Source organism: Atractosteus spatula, chromosome 7, assembly GCF_055471065.1.
Source record: "Atractosteus spatula isolate fAtrSpa1 chromosome 7, fAtrSpa1.hap1, whole genome shotgun sequence".
Taxonomy (NCBI): Eukaryota; Metazoa; Chordata; class Actinopteri; order Semionotiformes; family Lepisosteidae; genus Atractosteus; species Atractosteus spatula.
Window position 1 is genome coordinate 62,443,862 of NC_142712.1, and position 27,266 is coordinate 62,471,127.

Consider the following 27,266-nt stretch of genomic DNA (forward strand, 5'->3'; position numbering starts at 1 on the left):
ATTTCAAAGAAGAAAAGCTGATCCCACAATCAAAGCTGAAACTTCCTATTCAGTAGAATTACAAGAAACCTTTCTTTTTACACTTTGTTCAGAAAAGATCTCGAATCTCTCCTGCTGTATTTATTTACAGTCCCAGGAACATTGCTACTTAACCTTCAAAGTGAGTTGGCTTTGTTATGTAAGACCACTTACTTGCAATGGATTTGTACTTTTTTTTTAAATGAAGACGATCCCTCAGGGATGTGAAATGGAGCTGACTACTGATGTGCCAGTGACTGTGAGATGTGCTGTCTGAGTATATGAACATCAAACTAATCAGAGGAGAACAACACATTAAAAAATGAGCATTACATTCATGCACCACAGCCTTTGGCAGGGCATCTTCTATTTACGAAGACAGATGCAATTTAGTGTTGCAGACAATTGCTTAGAGCCCACATCATCGCTCTGAGCAATCCAGCTTGAGCTCATTGTAGAGTACAACAGGTTCTGGTTGGTCATTCATTGGACAACACACGTAAGCACAAGGACATGGAAAAGAAAGGCAGTGGGCCCTGATTCCAAAAAGCTGGATCCTGTGTAGCATGTCTTTCCTTTCAAGGAAACAGCTGAACAGCAGAGAGCACCTACTGCAGCAGACTCCCTGGAGTCTCTGACAAAACCCATCAACAAGTACAGCTGGGGGGTGAAAGGAACATAAATAAAGAGCACAAGTGATCAGAACGTTCAACAAGACACACCCTCAATAATCAATTAAAAAATACAGGGGTAAGCCAAGAAGCATTAGCAACATTAATTTCGTATTGCAGTCAGTCAGTCAGAGTAAACCAATAGTAAGAGGATCTTCAGTAAACAAAAGCTATAATCTAATAATGAATCCCTGAAGAGAAACCTAAAGGAATACAACATCACAATAATAGTAGCAAAAGGTTTCTAACAAGATTCATTATTAGAAATCATTGCACATCATGCAGAAAGAGAATCCAAATTTGAATTGTATTAACAAAAGCGAAAACTAAAAAAGCTAATTGAACATACTTCTCAGTACATCCAGTATCAGAAAATGGGGAAATAAAGACTGCAGAGAAAGTTGAAGGTTATCCACACTACTGTAAATAACTGAGCATTGAATCTCACAACATCACAGACAAAAATGTTAATCTCTGGAGTTAACATTACTCTTTTCTGTTGTTAGTCTTTGATCCCTGTTAATTCTACAGGCATTTAAAACAATCTCATATCCCTGTTAATTAAAAGGGTTGGGCTGCTGTTACTCAACAGATATATGAATATCTGCTGTCTTCAGTTCAGTAATTGGTATTAGGCTAAATCTCATAAACTGTTTATACAGTACATAACAAAAATAACAAAACAGTATTCCAATAATGTAAATTCTATTTACACCATCAAACCTAAGGGATGCTTAACTATTGCCACTTGCTGTAGAAGATTTAAGTGCTGCTTCACACACTTTTTTTCCCTTCACAGTTCATAGTCATTATCAAAAGTACTGTATGAGAAATAGGGAAACAACTGGTGTTGTCTCAAGCAGGTAGCTGAAAACACCTGACTGCAGCAAACCACAGTGGTAGACCCTACCTGTTCTAGCTTGAAGATGTGCTGATTGAAGTAGTGCTGAAGCCGCTCGTTGGCAAAGTTAATGCAGAACTGCTCAAAGCTGTTGTTCTCATAGTCTTCAAAGCCAAAGATGTCAAGAACTCCAATGGAGAGGATCTGAAAGAAACAAAACCCAAGATTTTCTCACACTGTCCTTCTTCATAAAGTGCCAGCCAGCTGCAAGGCTGTAGCAGTGCTCAGTTGGACTAAAAGGAATTGTGCTCAGGGTATAGACTTTTATTAGGAACTTCGCCAGTTGTCCAAAGAAAAGGTCATCCCAGGGAGGTAAAGGAACTAAACTGAGTGTCAACAAATTCTGAGTGTCTGCTTTGCACATGCGAGCTGTTTATAATAAACTAAGACTAAGCCGGAATTCTTCTGAAAACAGATAAGTAAGTTAAAGTAATCCCTGCATCCCTATGCCATCCACACATTTCCAGACTACTAGTCATCTATTCTGGAATTCAGGAACCTGTGGATACCCGTGATTTCAGTACTGCCCTGCCCAGACTGGAGCTTGCTACCAGAATTCGTAAACACTTTCTGATTTTATTCATCACAGAAGGAGCCAGGCATGTCTTCCCCTTGTCCTGTGCCTGGCAGATGTTTCTTGATTTCTTCCTTGTCCTGGACAAAAGGCACTGGGTTTATCCCACAGACAGGAGGAAAAGTCACTCACCGGTGATTCGTGTGCACTGTGGTTGCAGATATGCCAAAGGACAAGAACGATGTTCCCAATCTGTTTCACTGGACCACATTTCCATCGAAACCAAAATGAGCTATTGAGTCATTGCTAACATGAATATTATATGTGACAGTAATTTTTTCAATAAGGGTCTTGTTGGCTGTAGGTTGAAGCAAGGGGGCCTGCAACAGACTGACATCAGGCTTCTATAAAGGATATAGGAAATAAACTGCTGCAAGCACAGCCAACTCATTATGCTCGACAAGCATAAGCACGGAAGAAAGGACACGGTAATCAGCCTGCTCCTCTGCCATACGTGCTCAGTGCGACACGGAACCAGCTGTGACTGTTTGGAAACCGTAATAACATTCCTGCCTTTGTGACAGATCAATATAAAATCCTTGTACTCATATCCCCACCAGCATGCCATCCAATACATTTTGGGATAGATATTAAAAACATACAGACAACACCTTAAAATGAAGGGCAAAAACTCAAACCAGATTTCAAAGGAAATTACTGGAATAATGACTGGAAATCTAGCGCACAGAATACTTTAAGTCAAGCATCATTTAAGAGGATCACTGTGTTACAGATGGGAGATAATTCCACACAATGTAGTAGGATTCAATTCCAAATGGCATACTCTCATATTCTCAGAAAACGGATAACAATCATTCCTTTCTCCACTTACGATCAGCTGGGCAGGGTCATGTGAATGTCTGCCTTTTTAGGATGTTTACAGAAAATGATTGTTTCATGACCTACACAATACACAACAAAGACTCTACACCGTGTGATATAATTCAGGCTTTTGCTTTTAAATATTTCTTTCCAAAACAATGTATTGGATGTACTTCAGTATTCAAAGACAGAATTCACTTTCTTTTCATCTAAACATATTTATGCCATATTATTCAATACTAAAGATGTAAATGTTCTGGATAATGTAATACCTGTACTTTTTCAGGGAGAAAAAATCCAAACAAAATCATTAAAATGAATCAAACTCAACCAGGCTATTTTATTTTGCAGTGTCACAGTGTATTCTGCTGGAAGAAAATTGACAAACCGCCCAGAACTGCAGAAAATGTTTTTGCACAAGAACAGAATGAAATCAAGATGACCCATGGAAGGAAGTTTGCTTTTAATGCCTAACTACTTAAAACTCTTCTAAGAGATTATGTACTGTACTGTATCTCAAACACAACATCCCACACACAAAAAACCAAAATGACTTTTTTTTTTTAATCCAGCCTGGAGTTTTGCTGCCCACAATAGAGCAGACCAAGATACCTGATTCCATGAGCAGCTTTCACATTGTGTTAAAATTGTCTATCTAGTAGTGAGTTGTTCTTTTTCACCCGCAGAAGGGCACATTCACCCACAAATAACGCGATGGGGTGTGTGCAGAAGAAAACCCCATGAATTACATGCATGTTCCAGTTCCTGTGCATCCTGAAGGCTGAGTCCATCTCCTACCTTGATGCTTTCCTCCAGATCTTTGGTGTTGAGTAGCGCATGGTTGATTCTGAACACGATCCAGTCAAAGAGGGCACTATAGAGGGACTTGGCCATTGAGTCGCGCACTGTCCCTGCCTGCAAAGCAAGAAGAACAAAAGTCACACTTGACTAACCATATTTCTGCACTTTAATCAGGTTTGCAGTGTGCCCCCTGCCCCCCAGCCACTCAATTAGCAGAAGGGCACTTATTTTTCAAAAAGCTCAGTCATAAGACCCTATACAGTACCTCTTCCTTATAGTTTGATCTTGACAAGAAGCTAAAATAGACCACTACTGTCAGAAAACTACATGTTTCTTCATGAAAACTTCATGTGCAGCAGCACCTAAATCTATTAATGGTAAGAGGAAATTCATAAGTACAAATGAAAAGGAAATGATTTCTTTATTCCGCAAGATGAGATTTAGAATCTTTCTGTTCCTTAGTTGCTTGGTACAGCTTGTTCATTCAAAGACACTGTTGAGACATTCATGCATTTTGGAAAAAACAAAAATGGCACAGACAGATACAGGAAGCATAACGTGCCCGTCCCTATTTCACATACTTATTGTTCGATTAGCCCTGGAGTAAATGAGCAGTAAACTCCCAGGCAGAGTAAAATTGTGGGCCATAGAAACCAGTGCAAACAGCACAACTGAAATTCAACCCAAAAGGAAAGCTTAATCTCTGGGAGGATCAAAACACAATAAATCTGGATAAAATGGTTTGGTTAAACATCTGTATTTTTGTCTTCCTAAGTGGCTTTTAATGAAGAAGATGTGTAAACTTCTTTTTCTTCAGCGGCTGGTGTTCCTCTATTTTATTAACAGGATGCCTGTGTGATAACCCACAGGTGACAGGCGTGTCTCTTGGGGTATTCTTTATCATGTTAGGTGATGGGCAATAGAACAATCCTCTTTTCTGCTGTGACCTCATGACAAAACGTTTGTGTGAGAACCGCAGAAATGGTGATCACCTAGGCAAAGCTGTACGCCAGCTCCCTCTGCCAGCTGGCAATTACTGATGAAAGAGATGGCACCGCACAGATAAAGATGAATTTCATGAAACCAGCTCAGCAGGCAAATCAGGCAATTGAGAAATTCTCATTTCCAGAGTGAACAGCAGTAATCACGTGTGTGCGGGGGGGGGTTGGGGTTAGGACTCTTTTCCTGGTAATTGAGTACACAGCACAATGGAGTGGCTTTATTGTATCTTGGATCTTCTTTAAAAAAATATTAAACTACAAGAGCCTTAAATACATTCAAACTACAGGTTGAAACTACGGGCAACCTGACAGGGTAAAAAGCGACCATCTTTACTGCCCTCCTAAACAAGACAGTCTGACTGAAGCACTCTGGGCAAGGAGCTCTTTGAGTTACCATGGTAACCTCTTAATGGAGAAGGCTAAATAGGGCTCTGCATGAAATACGCAAGCTTTTGTGGGGGAGACTGGATCACAGGTCCACACAGGCGGAAGTTAGCCAGCTGATAACGACGTATTTTCAAGGTACAAACATGAGCAACTCCAGCATCGTTTAAAACAAACACAGCTTGATAAGAGGCTGATGATTTTTTCCACTTACAAAAAAAAGTGATAGATTTTTGTAATGCTCCACTTAGAAAAACAGACATCAGGGAATGATAACAAACTAAAGTGAAGAGCAGTCTTATAAGAGGCTACATTTTAGAGTGCATATAAAAAAGATACATAAAAATTAACTGACAGTAAAAGCTTTGGTCCTGGAAAGAGCTCAACTGAGGCAGGAGCAAGTCGTAAGTCTGTCTACTCCTGAGACCTCATAAGGGCAAGACTTACCAAGATGAGTTCAGGCATCATGATTGTTTGAAGAAAACACAGATAAAATTCAGAATAAACTCAGGTAGAAGTCACAATGTTGAGTTCAACCAGCACTGATTTCCAAGCACAGAAATAGTTTTTTTTTCCCAGAAAATGCTCTAATACCTTTGAAGCCAAGAAACTTCTGAAAACCTGGTGACGCCAAATGTTCTTAACTCATTCATCTCTACAGTGTCATTTGGCGCTTTTACCATTTTTCTTTGGAAAGACAATATTCGCATTCCTATTCCCAAGTGCCTCATCTGTCATCTTCCAAAAGACAGCAAATAGTACAATGGAGAATTAGGCAGAACAAATGGAGCTACAAAGAGAAAATCTAAGTAGCAGTGTATAAGAACAAAGGCAACCTGCAGAGCTAGGCCATTAACGTACAGCCGACCTTTAAAAGCTTTTAAATAAAGGTGTCTTCATCTAAATGGAGTTAAAGCTCTGTTGCATTATTAGTATCTATCTTTAAATAATTAATTGTATTGACAAATGCATAGTGTATTCTGCTGGCAAACAGTTTACAAAACACATTCAAGGAGTAGCTGGGAAGATAAGATAAACGTGTCTCACTGCCATAAGGTAAAAGTCTTACTCTAGGGATTTCCTGAACCATCTGGCCTAATACTGTACACAGAAACAAGTCAATTGTGGATTGTCTTCATTTAAAAAAAATCCACAACTGGTGTAGAAAGACAGTACATTATACTGAACATATTGATACTGATAAGCATGTGAGGTACCTTTCAAGCAAATCAGTGTGTAGTTGTTTTGTTCATGCATACAGTACTTTGTGTATGGTCACAAAATAAGAAAAGTAACAAATGAGGACTTGTATGCTGCTGTTCATGAACAACAAAAAAGTAAAAATATAAACCTTGTCCGAGACAATAATTCCTGGTCTGGACATTATGCTCTTGGGGTATAGCCTTTTACCATTAAGATAAACTATCTGGAGTTTCATACCTATCAAATGCATTTCATAAGATGTAAACAATTACAGTAGTAATCACAGATTTACAGCCTCATTGGAGAAGTTGTGTAACTATTGTTAAGCATGAAAATCAGTACTTGCTGTTTGTAATTGGCTATTAAATACAAGCTCGTGCTTTTTCCACTTTCATCTAATCATAAATGTTTTAAAAAGACACCGCCTACAGGGCTAGCAGTCCCACCTAAGTTAATCAAAAGGTAAGAGGGTAAAACATTTCTTGAGTCTTATTTAGAAATCCTAAAAATGTTTCTCTCCTGTCCTCTTCTTTACCTCAACTTTAAAAACTTCAATACTCTTAACAAAAATTATAGGTTTGTGTTCCCCTTTTCATCTTCAAGAAGTAAAAGTTTGCAAAGAAGGCTCTGTTGAATAGTTTGGGATAAAAAAGGTTACATGGAAGGGAAGCTGCTTCTATAACGCATGACCTTGCTGTGAACTATGAAATGCAGATAAAGTACCATTTAATAAGATTAAAAAAGAATATATGTAGCACCAGAATGAAGTGCACTGTTTATTGAATTCATAACTCATTAAAATTAGCATTTACACATCGAAGGGAAAAAACAAACATGTAATAGAGGTTGAGGAGATGGGACTCAAGCAGATAACTGTTTTTTCACTGTCATGGAAACTGGTAGCTGTGGGTGTATTTATGACAATTTCTATTCAATTTTCAATTTGTAAAGAAACTTAATTACCTAACATACGAAAGGGAGGTGCTGTTGGAAGGCTTTAAATACAGGAGCCCTCTTATTGTGATTACACTTCATTCTTATGTGTAGTTGAAGAGTAGTCGTTTCTAAAATAAACACCTGAAGTATCTAGGTGATGGTTTGTGGTCTGGATGCAAAACCTGTGCTAAACTGGAGAAGCTTCACAGATTTTTTAATGGACAACTATGAGCTTCAAAGCCAGTTTATCTGTGGGGAAAATTCTAGTGCCTGCAGTACGTCAAGTATTAATACTTGTATAAACAACAAAGAAGAACTTTGTGGAACGTAATTTCTGGAATTTCTCTGAAACCACCACGTTTTAAAACACGGGTACAATTAAAAAACTCCAGAACATTAGAGACTTGTTGATCTACTTCTCATCAGGGGCTTTGTGACCTAAGCTGAAAAAGCAGGGTTTCAATCTCAAAGAACGCCCATCTACTGTGCAATATTCTCCAGAGGCTAAACACAGCACAGTATCAAAACAATCTTTATGGCCATTTTTGGTGTTCTGGCATTGATTCTTATTACATTAAAGTCAGTCTAAAAACACTTTATAGCCACAAGTGTTTTTGAGACTGAGTTTATGCACACACCCTTTCCTAAGCACAAACATCAAACTATATACCATATGAAATATCTTACATATCTATACATCATACGTCCAGTGGCCAAATTAATAGTACATACAGTGAAAGTTAGCTACATAAAGAGAAACGCTGAATGTTTCTGATGTTGTCGGGTAATGTACATGCAGGTCAATACTGCAAAGTCATTCATATTGGAATATTGGCTACTCCTAGTAGCTGATCAGTATTTTTATATACAGTAAGTACTTAATCAGAATTTAAGCAGCAAATCATTTAAAGAACACAACATTCCTCAGATTCCCAAAGCTCAATGGGCCGTGGTTTCACTAATATCTACTATTTGTTTTAAAGAGGTTTCATGGCTCCATTAGGCTTATTAACACTCCAATACAAACAGCAGCAGTGTTTGCACAAATCTGGTAAAATAAAGATGCTTTTATCAAAGCTAATGCACTTGGCTGCTACAGTAAGCAAAGGGAAGCCTGGCTATTATTCTAAAAGCAACTGAGGCATACTCTTAACATCAAGCCTGACCTCTCCAGTCAGAGCTGGCTTTATAGAACCTGCACGGTACAGCTCCAGGGCCAATGAAGTCTCATCTCATTTGCTTTACAGTGTTTGACATTCACATTGCATATTGCTGCTGCTGGCGATGCAAATCCTCTTTGCAAGAGCTCCTTGTAGTAAACAGTTTCTTCTTTTAATTTGTTCTGTTCGTTTTGTAGTTTTGACAGTAAATCACAAATGTTCAGTTGTATTTGTGCAATTGTTTTATTAAATGACAAGGAATGTACATATATTAAGAAGAATGTTTTTAAGACATAAAATAGAACACGTTCATTAATACAGTATAGTGAAAGAGGTATATAATTAAGCTCTTGCTCTGGTGAGATTCAAAAAGCAAGCTGTTTCAATGATGTAAAGGTAGATTTGTTTGGCACATTCAAAGTTATCAAATAAGTACTGGGGAAAGGACGCAGTACTTCAGTACTGAACAGAGAAGCTGAGCGCAAGAGGCACCACATGCAAATATAAATCCAGATGGCTACTGACAAAGACGAACCAAAAAGCTCCTTCAGGATCAACAACAGAACAAGGACAGTAAAAACCAATAGGATATTAATTGAGTACTGAAAACAGGAGGCACCTCTCTTATACAGAGGGGTATGTGTTCCACGAACAGCATTCTCAGCGTTGAGGAATATTCTCTGGGAACCCTTAAAATCCTTTGACAACTAACCAACTAAGTTACATCTTTTAATTTTCTGGAGCTTCTTATATACAATTTGCATACTTTATTTATATTTTATAAATTTATTTAACAGAAGGATTCAATTCAATTTGAGAAAAAAGGTTTTTAACTAACAAAAATGTTAATGTGAATATTTTAACACTTTTAACATTTGCAACACATCATAGATGAATAGAAACACCTCTTACAGTACATTTAAAGCACAATGCCATCACACACTGACCACTGCTGTAACCCAAATTGTAAAAAGTGATAGTTTATTGAAGGGCAACCTAAGAAGTTAAAAAATAATTTCTCTTTGTTTTCATTTCAACCCACATCTGAAAAACAAGGGTATGATACGGTTTTAATTATGAGAAGTCTTATTCTGAGTTTTGCAGAAAGGCTTGTATTTTCACAGACGGCTTACAAACAATTTATCATTGCAAATTACTCTCAAACATCCATCTGTAGGAAAATCACTCAGGACAGCTTGATTTTAGAGACCTGTGGTCAACATAGGTATCATTTACATTCTATAATTTGTGCACAGGCAAGAAGTCAATAGTAGCTTATGAAAGTAGAACTGTTCTGAAAACTGGTATTAAGTTTGTTTTCATGCACTGTAAAAAAAAATAAACTCACTTGGCACAATGCTTTTCTTATCAAATTCATATAAACACATCCGGCAGACACACTGAATTGTTTTAATGATGCATTGTGCAAAATCCTCAGAGGGCCGTGCAGAAATGCTGTACATGCCTGGTTTAGACCTCATATAAACAAGTTACAAGCACTGGGTGACAGGCCAAGACTCGAGAGTTTCTAGAAAAGAGAGGGCTAGTGAGCTGACAAGCAACTTTGAGTATGCACAGCGCTTAACAGTGGACGTTTATATCATCGACTTTTTTTGCTCTTTTAAGTGAAATCCTGCTCGTTTCGAAGCGACATGTGCTCATTCTTGGGGTAATTATTTTAGCTCAAAATGTTACAAGCCATTCTTCATTTTTTCAGGTTACCTGTCTTTTAAAAAGCGTGCTTGACACTGGTCCTCAAGGGTTCCTGTACATTAGGTACTTCATATACTTCTTTGAATCTCCAGCTTAATAAGAACTAGGAGAGGCTTCAACATGTCCAGTTAAGCATATGATGAGTTCAATTATGTAATTAAGTGTTCAGGTGAAACAAAAACCAGAAACCTTCAGGCCCCCTAAGACTGGAATTGTGCTTGGTCTCCCTGCACTAAGCCTTCAATATACTGTACTCTATAGCCCAGCTATTTAAATTCCTCCTAACCAGTCCCTCTGTGATTCAACCATCCACATAATTGTTGTATTGATCCTGACAATTAGCAATTAAATAATTAAGCAGCCGACTGTAGTCAGATTCTGTGATGGAGCAGATCACAGGGGCCACAAGCTGAGATACCCAGCTCTAGAGTTTGTTTGCTTCTGTCTGACCTTTCTTTATGATCGCTCTGTATCCTGGGATGTTCTGCAGTACTTAGTGGAAATGGCAAACTGCCTGTGCAGAAACAACAGAGTACAGTATGCGCAAAAACAAGGGCAAAAAGAAGCAAATGAAAGGAAAGCAAATGCAGTTTGCACCACGTAATGAACTCCTTAAAGAAGACATGAGGGGGCGTGAGCTACCAACAGCCTTCCTGCAATGTTAAAAAAGTAAAATCTTTTATTCGCCTTCCAAACACGATAATCTGTATAATCTGCAAGGCCTCCATAGCTGGCTAAAATAAACAACCCTGTGACAACATGCTACTCCACAACATATTTATGTCATGCTGATATGGTTCAACAGAAAATAACCAGAGATGTCATATTTTCTTCATCGAAGATTAAGTGTAAATAACTATCCAACACAGCATGAAGTATTCCACTCCAGAATATACCTGATCCTGGGCCAATAACAGCGAAAGTACGCCACAAAGTTGATTTTTTTAGAAACATCATACTGCTAGGTCCTTCAATTTAACAGGAAAAGGAAATGGTCCAATAACCATCTTTGCTACCAGGTGGTTCGATGCATTTTATAAGAATAGCAAACACTTTCAGAAAGCTATCATTATATGGGATAAAGAATAGCCCTGCTGTTCCTAGCTTTATTTACTCAGCCCAGTAAGTGCATTTTAACATGATGAACTTATGAAAGGAACTATTTCAAAATTTCGTTTGTGCTTCCAAATAGTTCACATCGTCTAAACATGAGGAATACCTGGAACTCTTTCAATTCTTCCGAGTGCTCCAGGCAATGGGTTGTACTAAACTTTTTAGGACCTAATGATCTAAAGAAAGCAGATTGAGCAGCTGGTGACTGTACTGTCGCCCTGGTAGATAATATTGTATTCCAGAGTACAGGGCAAACTAGCCACTAGTCCTTAAAGTAAATTACCTAATACAGAGTTTATAAAAATTCAGGTAGTTGTAAAAAGCAAAAAGTGTCTTTTCAAAAATGTATTAAGCATATAGTTGTGTAAGGGACTGATAAACTACTTTCACATTCAAGTAGACAGACATCTCTTTGCAAATTCTGATTATACCGTATCTGTAATGAAGCTTTCATCTTAGTGATGTGGCCCTCTGCAATGTCCTTTCCTATCTTGTATCAGAATCCTGACGGGTTTTTTATTGTAAAAGACAACATATAAGATGTTCAAAAATAAATAGCAACGTACTTTACTGTGAGACTCACAATCAAGTTGACAAAATAACAATGTTCTTTTGGTTTTCTGAAATCAAAGTGTTTGAGGGAAAACAAAACACCTGGGCTTAAATACACAATAATTGGAATACTGAAGCTATTTTTCAATTATTTCATCTTGCTAGTTCACAGACTAAATTTTAAAAGCATTCACCTTACTCCAAACTGAAAGACAAAAGAGCCTGAAAGAGGAATAGAAGCAGATCTAATTTTCAGATCTACTGGCTTTTATCTTGCTGCAGCTGTTACATTTCCATTAGCTGATGCAAATATTGGGGGGAGGTTGTTTTTTTGTTTGACTGTGTGAGTATAGAGGAAGTTTTAAAGGGAAATATTTCAAATCTGACTTGACACAGACGGTTCCTTGTTGAGTTAAATGAAAGGGCTCAAGTGACCAGTTATGTTAAAAAAATTGGATACAAGTCTAATGACCAAAAAACAGCCCCAGCAATTTGCATGAAAAAGCAAAAAAACAACAACAGCTTTTCAGTTGTAGGAATAACGTTTCTCAGCTATGGAAAACAAAACTGAAAACATATCCCAATACAAAATTCTAATGAAATGCTCTATTCATCAGCCTTATTGTGCAAGCTCATAAATTCCACTAAAAAGGCTTAGCATTTTCACCGAGTATCAGTGATTAATTAAAATGATGCCTGGGAGATGCAGAAATTGATCACATGATTTCAGTTCTGTAATGAAAGTCTTGCATAGACAAATGCTTTAACAGACAGTGTCAATGTCAGCTTTCAGTGCTGTTAATTCTGGCATTAGATGTAAATTGCTAGGGTAAAGACTTATTCATATCAAATCCATTAATGCCATAATTCAGTCTAGTCAAAATTGTTCTACAGTGTTTGAAGTGATTTGGGATGTTATTTTTAGATTGTTAAATGGTGCCATCGACAGTGTTTTTCCTTGCTCACAAAACAAGCATTTTCTCCTCCTGTTTTCCGAGAGAAGCTAACTTCTAACCTGATTTTATTTCCATGACATCCCCATCTCTCCCCTACACCCTATTTATGATTTGATTTTGGTATAGCTAATAGGCATCTCTTTCCCGACACAGATTCCGGATCATTTGAGTGCCAGTGTTTCTGCCTTCTCCAAAACAAACGATCCGAAAAGCATCAAGAAACATCTGCTTCTGCAACACTTCCTCCGATCTCGGCTCTAAACAGCCCTGCCACAGAGGGTCTATCCTAATTCCAGCTGCTGCAGAAGCCTCACTCGCTCTGGGCCTGTGTCATGTCATGTTTTCAGACACAACACTCATTTAATACTTTGTTTTACATTAGTGCCCAAGGTTTCCAAAACAAAACTCAAGTCTCGTAATGCAAACCATCAGAATAACAGCCCTGTCTCTTTCAATTCCCAAGAATTAGGATTCACATGGTCTTCTGCAACATTAAACATGGAATCAGATACCATTCTATATTGCTGCCACGTGAAGTTTACAACCTTCTCTTTCCTGAGTTGACAAGTCCTCTTAAACAGATTGATTCAACCCAGACACTTATTTCTAAATCTCTCAATTGATACATGTCTCCTAAATTAAAGTACACCATACTGCAAATACTATGGTGGTTTACTTCACTTTGTGATTTTTTAATACAAAATGTAAGGGCTATTCTCTAGAAATTTGCTTATCCTTCCCATTTGTGACATTGAGCAAGAACTGCAGCAACAATTCTCTTTTATAGAGGTAAAGGTGAGTGAAAAGAACGCGGCACACTGTACATCTGCAGTTCAACCATGGTAGACTGAAAGAACTGCTCTACCTCAAGTATTTCCTTGAAACACAGGCTCATACACAGGCAATAGGTCATAAAATATTTAAATGAAAGAACAGGATAAAGTATACATTAAAAAAAACTATAGCGAATGCACCACTAAATTCCAGAACTCGGATGTTCCCCTAATTGAGGAGTGTTAAAACTGCCTTAATGTTAAAATTGATCCAGCAGTATGAATGTGCTACATAAAGTTAAGCTGCATTAAGGAAAACAGAAAATTTAAAAAGGGTAAATGTTAATGAAAAATCGACCAAGTTTCCAACACTGATGTCTATATACTGTACACATAAGGTATGCCTTCTAGTCCCAACACACTGTATCTAAATGTCCAGTCTAGTATCCAAGTCTTTATATACAGGAATTGTCAAAAGGTTATTAAATCTACACAGTGCCTAAGTGCTTGATGCAGTGCATGTTCTGTGTGCAGTATAAAGGTTAGTAGGGTTGAAGTAGGCTGCCAGAAAAGCCGGTTTTGTCTTACTTCAGCAAGTCTGTAGGGCACAATGAGCCTCTCTCCCACTGTTACAGTCTTCCGCGTGGTAAGGGCTTCAAACAGCATTTCTTCCTTCACCTGCAACAAACAGAACCACATTCACTTTCAGAGGGAAAACATCCTCTCCGACCAAAACCCTTTAAATGATGTCATGGACTTGGCAAGGGAAGCAGGTACAATATTTAAATAATGTCTTTCAACACAACCCAGGAACTGCATACAGAAGAATTTTAAAAAGCACTGTTTTCTCATGTACTGTATAAGGAACCATATTTAAAAGCTTTAACACTGAAGTATGAACACATACTTCAGTGTTAAAGAACCCAGGCCATCTAATCGTACCTGGACTGCAGACCTCTGACAGAGCTCAACCTGCACTTCATTTTGACCCTAGACAGTACAGAATCTATACATCTTAGTCATGTCATGTTTTCGAAAGAAATAATGAAACAAAATTATTTTTATTTTGAGCCCTTGGTATGTAAAAAGCATTTGGACATGCTGTACCATCTCCTCTAATAAAAGTATTCCATACATTTGCCCAAAATATATATGACCCCCCCTCCGTGTGAGTCATAACGCCAGCAGTTAAACCGATCTGTGCAGTAACTACCGGTTAAACTCATCATACTGGATTGTGCCAGGGCCAGCAGGAGCTGTGTAGCCTTGGGCACAGTTTTTTTTTTTTGGGGGGGGGGGTTATTATCATTTTTGAATGTCTGTTGATACACTTGAAAGATGGCACAGTGTGTTAACTCGCTCCTCATTAAAGCTTTTATAAGATCATGAAGTTCAGACTAGCAAAGGACAGTGATGCTTATTTGGTTTGTCTATTTGGTAATGAAAGCGCTGCCTGCATGACAGCAAAAAGAGCAAATAAGATATCAAGCATGAGGTACTGCACATGTTGCTTCACATGAGGATGTGACTTAAATCAGGTGTGGTATTTAAGTCCACAGTACAAGCTGGTGGTGATACAAAGGTCACTTAAGACAAAAAAAGAAGTCATCACCAATAAGATTGAGAAACATTTTGAATACTGTCTTTTTAAAAGACATCTGGCTAAATATGCTTACCGCTTTTAGCTTAAAAAAAAATCCTGAACACCACTTTTTTACCACTTAAAAATGTAGTCCAATTTGACTAAAACTGAATCGCAGCGATTAAGTGGAGTACAGAGTGAAACTGCCTTTTCATTCAGCCAAGCATACTTTTAAAACTGTTACAGAAGTTTAAAAACTGACACTACTCTGAGAATTTTATTTAAACATTCTGACATTTTGAAGAAATACAGTATGCTCGGGATGAACAACCGCAAAAAATAAATGTGTTTCTGTGTGTACATTTCTTCCAAAACCAGTCTCTGTAATTATGCAGTACCAAAAACAAAAAAGTTCCATGCATGCAGTTTCACTTTTTAATCATATCTAGCTTTCTGGAGCTGTCTCCCTAAATTTAACAGGGGACAGGGGTCTCAATTACCAGACTATTTTTATCAAACATTTTACTGATAAAATTGCTTCAGCTCTTGTTTACAAAAATCCTTCCTGCCCATTTGCAGGGATGCTAATAGATACAGTATACATATGCAATGGTCATAATTTAAACCTAAGAAAAGGAGGCTATTTGATCCTCCTAGTCCACTTGGAGTTAGCAGCTAATTTATCTGAAGATCTCAATTAGCCATTTCTTGAAGGAAACATCCATCATATGAACAAAACTTTCAAACCTAACCACATTATCATCTAATTAGACAGCTAGAACAGGATGATATTTTCTAAACTCCAAAACAATAAAAAACTGAAACAATAAAATCAAAAACTGTGAGGCTTAGTCAACTGTCTAGAGCCCTGGGTACCCACCTGGCTTTTATTATGAATGAGCTGAGAATGAAATATAGTCAGAACTGTAAATCTTTAACTTTTCCTTCATGGTTCCTGTCCTGTTACAAGCATCATAACATTTCCACCTTTTAGGATGTGTTTCAAAAGGAACAAGTCCCCATACTTATTATTTTTAACGGTAGGGGAAACTGAAAGCCTTTGGTAAAGAAAGCCTGTTCTTAAAAGCACAAATTGCTACATCAGCTCTCTTAAAGCTATCGTTTAAAGATTAAAAATAAAAAAGTCTTATGACTCAGTAACTGAGCCAAACACATCAGATAATTATAAATCATCAAATTATATGTTGCATGCAAACTGAATTCTTGTCTCCGATTTTTTTCCATCTATTAGCTCCATCTGCCTTGATGTAAAGAGCTGCAGAAATGAAGACTGAACTTTTTTCCTTATTCTTAGTTTGAGAATCAAAACCTCTGACTGAAAAAAGTCAAACAATCCCAGATCCCATTTGCAGTACTTTTCAGAAAGTACTGTTTGCTTTCTCCGTTAAGCAGATTGTCATCTAAGGATACCCAATGTTATATTTTTTCTGGTGACCCTCTTTTAAAGTTACAAGGTTTTGAAGATCTGTCAATAAATAAAATGCTGGATCTCAAAGAAAAATAAAATGCATGAAAAAGTTCTTCACAGAAATATTAATTTACCCTGCAACAAGGAATTGTATAGGTCTTAGGGAGATTATTCTTGAAGGTTAAAATCAAGAGCATCTTGCTCAGATTTTAGTCTACAGTGCTTTACAGACTTCCATTATGTTGCTTATATATTTAGAATAGAACAAACATCTCTTGCATATTCTCACTGTCTGCTAACCAGTAATTGATTCTCTCTGAACTGAAGTGCCTTTCTAACAAACATCATAAACTTATTTTTTCATTGCTCTCTCAGATAAAGTGTGAAATGAAATAAAATCAACTCCATTCATTCAGTTAAGGAAAACTAAGTCACGTGTTGGGAACATTTCCTGTTTGCACATTTCTAGCTTTGCACAGGACTGTTTGCACACACTGTTCACCCCAGGACCGCAGACCAGCACACTATGGCCTTACCTTCTTTATATGGGGACAACTACACTGCACAAATATGACTGAATTTCAGATACTACTGCCATTTAAAGAGAGAAGTACTGTACAGTGTAAGGCAGTAAATCGATCTACTGGGGAACTTGAAAAAAGGTTCGGGTATGAAAAAGAGAGATGAGGGAAGGAGAAAGGAGAGGTCCGTGAAGGGCTTCACTGCAGCAAGTCGCTTTGAACGCAAGCCACTCCACTGACAAAGTCACTCCTCCACTTGGACAGAGCGAGCCTGTCAACACGCACAGATAGGATCTAAGCTGTCGGCAAGTGTGGCCCAGCCTCCCTCCAAGACCATTCCTCGAGAGCCCAGGGACCGGCACGTCACAGTGCGGTGTCTGAATCATTTAAAAATGGTGAACAATTTAATGGCATTCCTTTCTCTCGGGTCCGAGGCCAAATGTATTAGTTACACATCAAGAGGAAAGGTTACGGTTCTGTGCCATATTACTAATGTGCTGAATAGTTTTTAATTGACAAATTGAGGTGTGGGTCAAGTCTTGAACCACACAGCAGCTGCAGAGAGAGAAAGTTCCAGCCCTGAGTAAAGGAAAGGGAGCTGAAGGTGTGAGAGGGTGTGACCGTCACAGAGCTCGTTTCAGAATCAAGTGATCTACAGTATGTCACACTCAAGCTCGTGAAATTTTCGATTGCACAGAGAATGTATTTGCTGCTTTATACACAAGACGTCACAGCAAAAAACAAAATGACCAAATTGAGCTTTTTGGCAGATAAAAACAGTGCTTCTTTAAGATTTTTCTGTGCTCAGACCATATGCCTTCTTAATGAACCATTGCTGCCATTAATTACTGCATTTTGAAAAAAAATGTTCAAGCAAGTTTTTAAAGTGTGGGTACAGTTACTGGATAATAAGAAAACTAGCCAGTGCAGTCTCAATATACTTAATCTATATCGCTATGAACTGAATGCCAAAGGAAACTGGAAGCTAAGGTAAATTGGTCTTGTGTTCCTTTCCTCAAAAACATCTTAAATGTATTTAGAAACTGTCCAATGGGAATTTTTTTTTAATTCTTTTAATTTTTAATGTACAAATGGTGACATGCTTAATGCAAATTTCACTCCAATTTTACTTAACCTTTAACATAGCAGATGTTCCGTTTTCACAGCCTTATTTGCTAAAGCAGTGTAAAACACAGAAGCATGGAGAGGTACTGTACTAAAGGGCTGTCTTACCTCCAGCAGCTCCGATACCGTTGGCAGCACTTCAGGGTTACAAATATCAATGGAGTCATCCCGATAGGTTTTCTTCTTGTAGCGTATATTCCCTAAGTGAAGTATAGCAGACAATAGGGAGAAGATCCTGTAAAAGGGAGAAAAATTGTTACAAGTCAGAAAACACCTCCAGCAAAAAGACACCAGCATTGTCATCATCAATTCTGGCTTGTAATCTCTGAGGGGCTGTGTTCTGCACATATGATAAACATTATCTTCATGGGCTTGCAGCTTGTCACTTCATCATTGTCAGAGGTGGGTAAACCTCCAAACATTCTTTAGGCAATCAAGCTGCTCTAAAGACAGCTGTGCTACAGCAGCCCAGGGGTTCAAGACAGGAAAACTGTCAACCCCAGCACTTAAGCTTAATATTCCCTTACATTTCTCCTTCATGGATTTTTGTCAGGGTGGGGAACCACAGATCTACAGTATGTGGAGTGGGGGGTGTCTGGTGACCAGGCTGCAAATTCTCCTCTGGACTTACTGTTTACGGGTTGCAGGGAGGAACCCCACCATCTCCATGGCCAGCTGCAATCTCTCAAAGTCATGCTTCAGGTCCTCCCCTTCCACTGTGAAGCAATCCTGCTAGTATCAACAACACAGGGGGGTCAGCTTCACAATTATCACAATTCTGTTGGAATTATTTTACATTAGGTCTAAAAATATCCATTTTTTTATTTCACCTTCTTTTTTCCTTATATTAACATCTACCACTTCTAACTTCATTTAATGAACTTATGTATGTATTTATGCAGTGGAGACATACTGTTCTAATCTCACCAGCTAACAAGATCATCTTACAACCTGGAATGCCTGATCTGTGGCTTCTGAGACTGAACTCAGCCAGTGTGATCTCCAACAGGCCCGGCTAGGAGCCAGCAATGGCAACATAGGGCATACAAAATCAAACATGTTTTCCCTGTTAACAGATAAGAATAGTAGGTGAGTGCAAAATGCATACCATACACTAGTGGTACAAAGCCTACATCAAGCAGATTAGCAGGGTGTGTCACTGGGAGCCCATACACGATTACTAACTTCAAATACAAGTAATACCAAGGAACTACCTTAATGTCTCATTCACCCCAGTAATGGATTATTACTCATCCATACAGAAAAAATAGAGGGTTCATTGAAACTATTTCCACACCTCTTAGCATGTAACAATGCACGACTTATTAATTTCACTTCTGAAAAAGTGGATCCACATTACACCTGCCATGTGCCAAGAACGCTGCTCATACTAATTTGTTTCCTCTAAACATCCACCTTGATGGAGAGCAAGTTCTTACAGTACTTGCCAAACATAAAGCAATGGTAGAGGCCAAATGACTCATGGATCAATGTCATTCTGACATTCGGTCAAACGGTCTCAAGACATCAAGTACTTCTGGTTTAATTTAAGGGTTTGCTGAACGTTAGCATATGTACATTTCAACCATTTTTGCCCACACACTGGAAAATCTAAAATGATTTCTACCATGTAGTTTTGGAAATTTGGCCGGGGAGCAAAGAAAATAAAATTATAATTTTGATTAGCTTTGTCGTTTATTAAGAAACTGAAAATTAACTATGATGTGGTGACAGCATAAAAAAAGAAAAGACTAAAGGCTACACAGGACCGTAATGTTACCTGCTGTATGTAGGTCAGAAACTTGAGCATTACCATGCAATTTTACAAAATCAATATCTACAATCAGAGACATTATAATTGAAAACACAGTATCAGCTCATCACTCATCAATTAATTTGGCTCATACAAAACATACAATTTAATTCATACTCAATAAATATGGAAACCTTCAATCAGAGATAGTAAGCCTGACAGAGGTTTCATAACATTCACTGCTGCTAAAGAGAGAGTCCATACAGCCAGTGAATCTCTGTTAAACATGCTGCCAATAAAAGAGACTGACAGGTAACAACCAAAACCTACTGCATTACTGAGAGCCATAACTGTTTTTGAAAAGTAGAAAAATGTAACCCTTAATGTATTCTAAGAAAACAAATAGCCAATTTCCTTTTCAAATAAAACAATGATATATGATGTACAAAAACAATAAATTTAATAATGAAATAAAATATAGTGTCAACTATGAAATAAGATACATACTACTTAAGTATTACTTCACAACAATAAAGAGAGTTGTCATGAGGAGGAATTGAAAGGTCACCCTGTATGCCCAGGCCACACTATTGTTAAAGGGAATTTCTATAATAAACCTTTATTCAGCTTTAAATGTGTATTAGCTGAGTCTCTGGGAAGTTATGTCTCAGGAGCAATATGTTTTAAAGTTATATTTTAAAATCAGAATTTCTGACAAACCCTGGCGTCCCCTAAACCAGTGGATGCTCTTATCCAGACACAGTTCCCTTCTGTTTGAAAGGCATGAAAGCCCGAATGTGAAGCACTTTAAACAGTCAAGACAGAAATGGTGTCTGCAGACAAGTCAGCCATTGAGAGAAGCCCAGAAACGGCTGGCACTAGGGTGTTGTTTCTTCGTTACAGGAATAGTGTTGGATTTGTAAAACGCATGTTCTCACTTCAATAAGAGCGCCTGCCCTTGCTCTGCGTGGTCCACAATTCACGTGATAATTATAACATTCCAAAGCAATGGAAACACATACTGTGTTGAAATGATTGTCATTTCAAATTGCTGTGCTGGTTTATGGATGTGAAGACTGCCGTTTTTTTTATGTTCAGGCACATTTTTTTAAGCCTCAAGTTTTATTAACAAAAACAGACACTCTACAAAACAAGCTGCCCACTAACATGTTATTTCTGGATTCATTCGGCTGATTCTCTAAGCATCGGTGGCCCATTATTTATTCAGCATGAGTAAACCAAAACAAGCAAAATTTCTTAACATGTTTCTTAAAGTGAAATACTGAGAGCACAATTGTGTGAGAATCAGAGAAACCCTTAATTAAAACACTGAAGTTTGCTCCACACTCATGGGAAAAAGCACCACCTCAAAACAAATACATTTTACCTCATTGCAATGTTAAATCTTTTCCAAATTATTTTCTTAGTATGATTAGTGCTTTCATCTTCTTGGGGTAATGGGCCCCAACACTGTTTAATCAATCTTAGACTTCTCGGAATTACAGTGCAGGGCAGAAGAAAAACAGCTTTTTTATATTATGTTTAATAAACAAAATTAAATGTTTTTCCCCACACAGACCTCTTTCCAATCTATTAACATTTTAAAGTTTTCACTTCTCGACGTTTCAGCTGTGGATCAGCTGTACAGTGTTGAAACAATACAACTCACCTGTTTTAACACTTTAACGGTTACTCTGTTTTACTCAGCAGACTTCACAGCAACACCTTAATTGACACATGTCTTAGAAACTGTCAATGCAATTGCCTTAAAAAAGCAAGTAAGAGACAGCAGCCACATGGACAGGTACCCATTTAAATGGAAGCATGCCACATGGAAAGACATGAAATAAAAAAAAACTCTTCCCCACAAGTCATATGAGAAATTACAACACAAATGGAAGGCCACAGTCTATTTGGTCATCGTTCTCTTTGAGCAAGTCAGTACGTTTCATGTCATTTCAGTACAAGAGCATATTCTTAAACTGGGATAAGCTGCTTTTAAGAGAAAGAAAAACATCATAAATTAGCATAACTGAATTACCTTGATTTTGGGAAGGAGAGTATTTCTGCTCATTAAAGGAATAATTATAATAATAATTCTTTGATTCTGTCAATCTCTTTTCTTCCCTCAAAGGACCCCAAACTGTTAAGCATACAGGTGGGGACTCTCTTCAGCCACTACAGAGATGCATCATCTGCTACAGATCAAATCAGGTAAAACAGTGAGAAATTGTTCCAACAGCTGAACTTAAGAGGAGCTTTAGGTAGCCACACTAAGCAAGCACTGAGCGTAATTTAGCAAGGAACCCTGGGGCTAACTCCCCTACTCTTATTAAAACTGCCAAGAAACCTTTAATAACCATGTAGTCAGGGTCCTGATTTTAAGTCCCTTCTGAAGGATGGCTCCTCCTACAGCACAGTGGCCCAGTGACCATACTGCACACTGGGGCTTTGGTTTGGTCCAGAGGAAACAGTTCCACCTACTGGCCCACCAACACCACCTATAGCAGCAATGTGGTTTCCCTCAGCAGTCTCGCCTCCTAGTGCAGACCAGCGCCAGCATTGCTAAGCTTCTGAGGTGTAACAAAGTCAGGCTACACTGTGGTGATGCTGGCGTCATGTTGATCTCATGTGAAGCAGACAAGACTGCTTTTCGGTGGTGGAGAAGTTTTAGCGTGTGGTTTGCTCTTCTGTTGTAAATGGAGGCAACCTGAACTCCTTCATCACTCACTGAGACCTGGTGATGGGACAGCCCTGAGAGACCCACTACAGGGTGTTGGTGAGGCAAGAAAACTTCAGCATATGTTGAAGAAAATGAACTTCTTGCCTCTCGTGTTCACCAACTATCTAGGTGCATTTGGTGAACCAGGGAAAGCATCGCCCTTTAAATCACGATCTGTCTACAAATAACAAATTTCACCCAACATACATGATGCAAAGACATGCAGGCAATGGTGAGAGATTTAGACAAACCTACCTCTTGTCATATCTAAGTTCAAATATGGCCGAATATCCCTATGAAAGTGCCTTTCTTCATCTGGCACAGCAATAAGAAATGGGACAAAACTAAAAGTGCAGCAGAAAGCTGTGAAGAACAGAACTACATGACAGGAAGTGGGGATTTTGTCATTTTAAGGGTCCTTTTACTTAGTGAAGATGTTGCAAATGGCATGCACCCATTTAACTCAAGTCTTACACAGCTCAAGAATATTAAAAGCTTAATAATGATTTATTTCTGCAGCAAAATTAATTCTAAAGTCTTTACAGTGCCAACCTATCATACATTGGCCTCTTACAAGAAAACAGAATGACCAAACAGGACAAACGTGGGAGCTGAGGGACTGTGCAGAACATAAAAGACATTGCAAGACTGAGGGAAAAGAAAACAAGCAGGATTTGATTTTGTGCATGTGTGTATACATGAACATCTGGAGAAAAAGCAGTGTTCCAACCCAGCAGCACCCACAGATACTGTATGAATACTGACCGGCTCGGTTTCATAGTAATTTTCCCAGTGAAGTCTGAGGGGTTTCTTTGTCATCTGTAAGTAAGGTAGATGGGGTTAGGCAGCATTCAACACAACACTCATTCTCTACAGAGAAATCATGAAGCATGCAGTTAATGAAGAAGCAAAAGCACACAGACATCTTACTCTAAACTGCTCTTCCCCTAGACAATAGATTTTGGACTGTAGGAGAAAATTTAAGATTATGCATAAATTATTGTTTTAAAATATAGGATATTAATAGCTGTAACTTCATTACTGCGAGTACTGAATAATTTATTTTGAATCTGGGTATCTTTTTTTTAAATCAACTTTTGTTTAGAAGGATATTAAAGAGAGAAAACAGAGCAAAGAAATATCTGTAGACATTTTTTGTAGTGAAGAAAATCTACAAGCAAAAAACATTAAAATAACTCAAGTACTTTTAATAGAAGTTTGCTGTACTTTGTGCTGCCTGGCATTAATCAACACGTAAATCCTTCACTCTTAATTTACTGCCCTCTTTCAATCAAAAAAGGCTTTGCAATTAACTCAGCAAGATCCAAAACAATGCAACACCGAGGTCCACCAGAAGCCAGCAGTATTACAGCCACGTGCTTCACTGTCCCCACTTGTGTATTGAACAGCGCTGTGGCCACTTCCAGAAAACGTTGTGCTTCATTGCGATTCTGGCCTGCGATTGATACTTCACACTTTCCAATGTGCTGGTTCTGTCACTGCAGTGCTGTTTTGGAGACTGCATGACTGCATGTGTGAGAAATAAACATAGATTCTGCCTTGATTAAAGAACCAATCCTGATTTATTGTATTATTGTAATATTTTTTCCTAAAGAATATCAAATTATATGCTGCTTGCCAGATCAGAAGAAAATTCCTTTCTAAGCAGTGGTCTACTTAGAATTTATGATTTTGCTTCTTATTTTCTTCAACTCTGAAAAAGCACCCCCCCCCCCCCCACCCCACTCCTTGCCTGACAACACATGTAATTACGGTGTATCAAGTTCAAAGGATAATATGGTATGAAGAGTTAAAGACAAAAAATATAATACAGCCCATTCCTTCCTTTCCCTTGGCTATTCCTAGTCTGATTTTTAGGAGTCTGAAGCCGTGCCGCTCTGTTAAAACCCCTGAGGGCCATGCAGTGAGTCAGTCACATGGCAATGGTGTTGTGGAGCATGTGTGAAGCAGTACGCCGGGGACCGCAGCTCGCGGGCTGCCAGATGTCACTGCGAATTGAAAGGACAAGCGGTGGGAAGCAGCAAGTATGACAATGAACATCCAAGACCCGCTCGTGTGTTACGGTGACGCGGCAGTAAAGAGAAACAGTGTGACGGTAAAGCAATGGAATACGAATGAAGAGCAACGAGCTTCTTTTGTCACATTCGTGCGCGGGAGGTGTGAGGAAAGCTGAGGATCTCGGCTGTAGTGCACACACAAGCACAGGGAATGGAGCTGGTGAAAGGAATGGGAGTAATGAACAATGGAATCTGCTTCCTTTCCTTTCCTCCCCTCTCTTCCTGTTTTCCAGCGAGAGGGACTGTGGCCATAGCCGGCTGGGCTAAATGGGAGCAGCTGGCTGTGTTTTGCAGATGTACCAGTAACCAGTGAAAGTGTCTGTGCAGAAGCCCCATGCAAAGCTCGCCGCTGTTTCGGACTGAAAGTGACAGAAAGGTGCAATGTGAGGTATGCATTGTGTGAAAAGCCAGAAGTGCAGAGCCGGCTCTGCTGGCTTATTCACTGGCACCCGTTTCTTCTTACAGTTTGCAGTTCAGCGCGTTTTAAAATTTCTGTCAAGTATACACAAATGTTAGTAATTATTTTGCTTGTGTTTCTTAATATCATTCCTTTCTCGCACACAGGGCGTTTCATGGTCAGAAAATTGAGCTCAGGCGGACTTTGATCACGGTTTTGAAATGTCAGCACCCAAGCCGACCCAGCTGCTGCACCCTGCCCCTCCCCCCACACTCCACCTGATTGAGGTAATGGTACTCCTCAGGCTTCTTGAGGTGGAAGGCCGTCCTCTCCTCATCACTAGCTCCTGCCAGGAGGTAGTAAAATACATGGTAGTTCCTGAAAGACAACGATGGACACAGCAGCTTAGTCCCATATCCAGGCCCTGCACAGAACCACAGCAGAGGTAGTTAAGGAGCTGGAAATTCATGTAAAAAGTTAATCACAAACTGCAACTCTGTATTATCTTAGAAGTGTTCTTACAGAAGTTTGTTGCAAGAAAAACGCCATTTCAGAATATAATAAGAAAATTTGAATTTAAGGTGACGATAAACTCATTAGCATCCTAGGTAGCTCTGGGTGGTGAGTTTTCAAAGGGTCTGTAAGGAGGAGCTGAGCTCTGATGTAGAGCGAGGGAGAGGTCAGAGGGCACAGAGAGAGTTGCAGCTGTTAGCGCACTGCTCTCCCAATGGGAATTCTCACAGAGGACAGGGAGGCTGGGGTTTATCATCAATCTCAATAAGGCCTTGTGCGAGCCCACTCCTCTTCCAGGCCCCACAGACTTCCGATATAACCTTTTCAGCTCTGGATGTTTTTAGTTTTAAAGTATTTCTTCTTTATATTCTCATAGCAGAGTAGGCAACTGCAGAATACATTTCCCAAGTCTTGCTTTTCCGCGTTTAGAAGAATGAACAATGCTTAAACAACAACAAACAACAACACAAAACTATTTTAAAATACTCCATGTGTTTGGATCCCCTCTTCATCTCAGACTTAAATCCATAAATCCAAAACAAAACAGCAAAGATATTGTCAAAAAAGAAAACAAATTATACCGAGGCTAGATAAGTCATACCTACAACTAATGTCCAAAGAAAGAGGCTTTCACATTATCAGTGACCAAAAAATGATTAGAAGAAAACACAATGAGATGCTGCTGATTGGAATGTGACTAAGCTGTCCTAAAGGCCTACCACAGGTACTGCCATGGAAAGGAGGTGTACCTACTGTATATCATGAGATGTACAGAGAGAAGCACACAGGATGATTGATTTCAGATGCAAAAATCCTTGAACATTTATAATCCTTGCACTGGTTCCATTGACCTTGAGATCTGTTTATTAATAGGCCGTTAATGAGAACAGAAATGCTTCAGGGATTTAAACACCTCATTGCATAAGGATAAATTTGTATATTCTCTTCAGTCATAAAGAAATTTTAAAGACAGGACTTTCTTCTGTTTACAAAACAAGAACATGTGGGGGGAGGGGCAGAAAATATGTTTTTTAGTAATTTCATAATATTGACACTGCAAAGGTTATTCCTTAGACATTGCATGAAAAACAACAATGAAAAAGTTCTTGATGATTATTTCAAGAGATGTAAAAATAGGTTTGATTAAAATATTTTTTCTTCAGTACAACAGCAGTTCCAAAGCTTCTGAAAGAATCATGTTAAATAAATACATTCAAATGTTTTTTCCCATCTTGAACTATTTCATTTCCATAACAAAAAATAAGTGCACAATTATTCTTTATATCTAATAAGTCTATTTTCCATTTTTCATGATCACATCTATTAGAAAACAAGACCTTTTGATGACACAAATGTATCAAACATTTCTGCTGCAGTCTCTAAATCTAGTTATTCCCAGACAGAATACAACAGGCTCATTACTACAAAACTAATCCCAGGCCATTTGCTGCTATTATTAAAAGCTGTAGACTTTATAAGGAAATTATGTTGACAAGATTTCTGTGAGAAATTCTCAAATGTCATAGCCGAGTCTCCAACGTATTATAATCCTAAACTGTGTTGTGTAG

General features: G+C 38.5%; 1 protein-coding gene across 8 annotated transcripts in view; it reads right to left on the minus strand.

Moving 5' to 3' along the window:
• The window catches only part of LOC148831604 (unconventional myosin-IXAa-like), a 173,651-nt gene that overhangs the window by 55,159 nt on the left and 91,226 nt on the right, over positions 1 to 27,266 (minus strand). For 4 of the 8 annotated variants that reach the window (XM_088920365.1, XM_088920363.1, XM_088920361.1 and 1 more), the window contains exons 5-11: positions 25,464 to 25,563; positions 23,476 to 23,529; positions 18,867 to 18,967; positions 18,344 to 18,470; positions 14,167 to 14,256; positions 3,785 to 3,901; positions 1,600 to 1,734 (exon numbers count right to left, since the gene is read on the minus strand). In XM_088920365.1, the coding sequence (XP_088776491.1) occupies positions 1,600 to 1,734; positions 3,785 to 3,901; positions 14,167 to 14,256; positions 18,344 to 18,470; positions 18,867 to 18,967; positions 23,476 to 23,529; positions 25,464 to 25,563 (724 nt within the window). The remainder of the gene's footprint in view (positions 1 to 1,599; positions 1,735 to 3,784; positions 3,902 to 14,166; positions 14,257 to 18,343; positions 18,471 to 18,866; positions 18,968 to 23,475; positions 23,530 to 25,463; positions 25,564 to 27,266) is intronic. The other 4 variants (XM_088920366.1, XM_088920362.1, XM_088920368.1 and 1 more) reach the window with 2 other exon arrangements.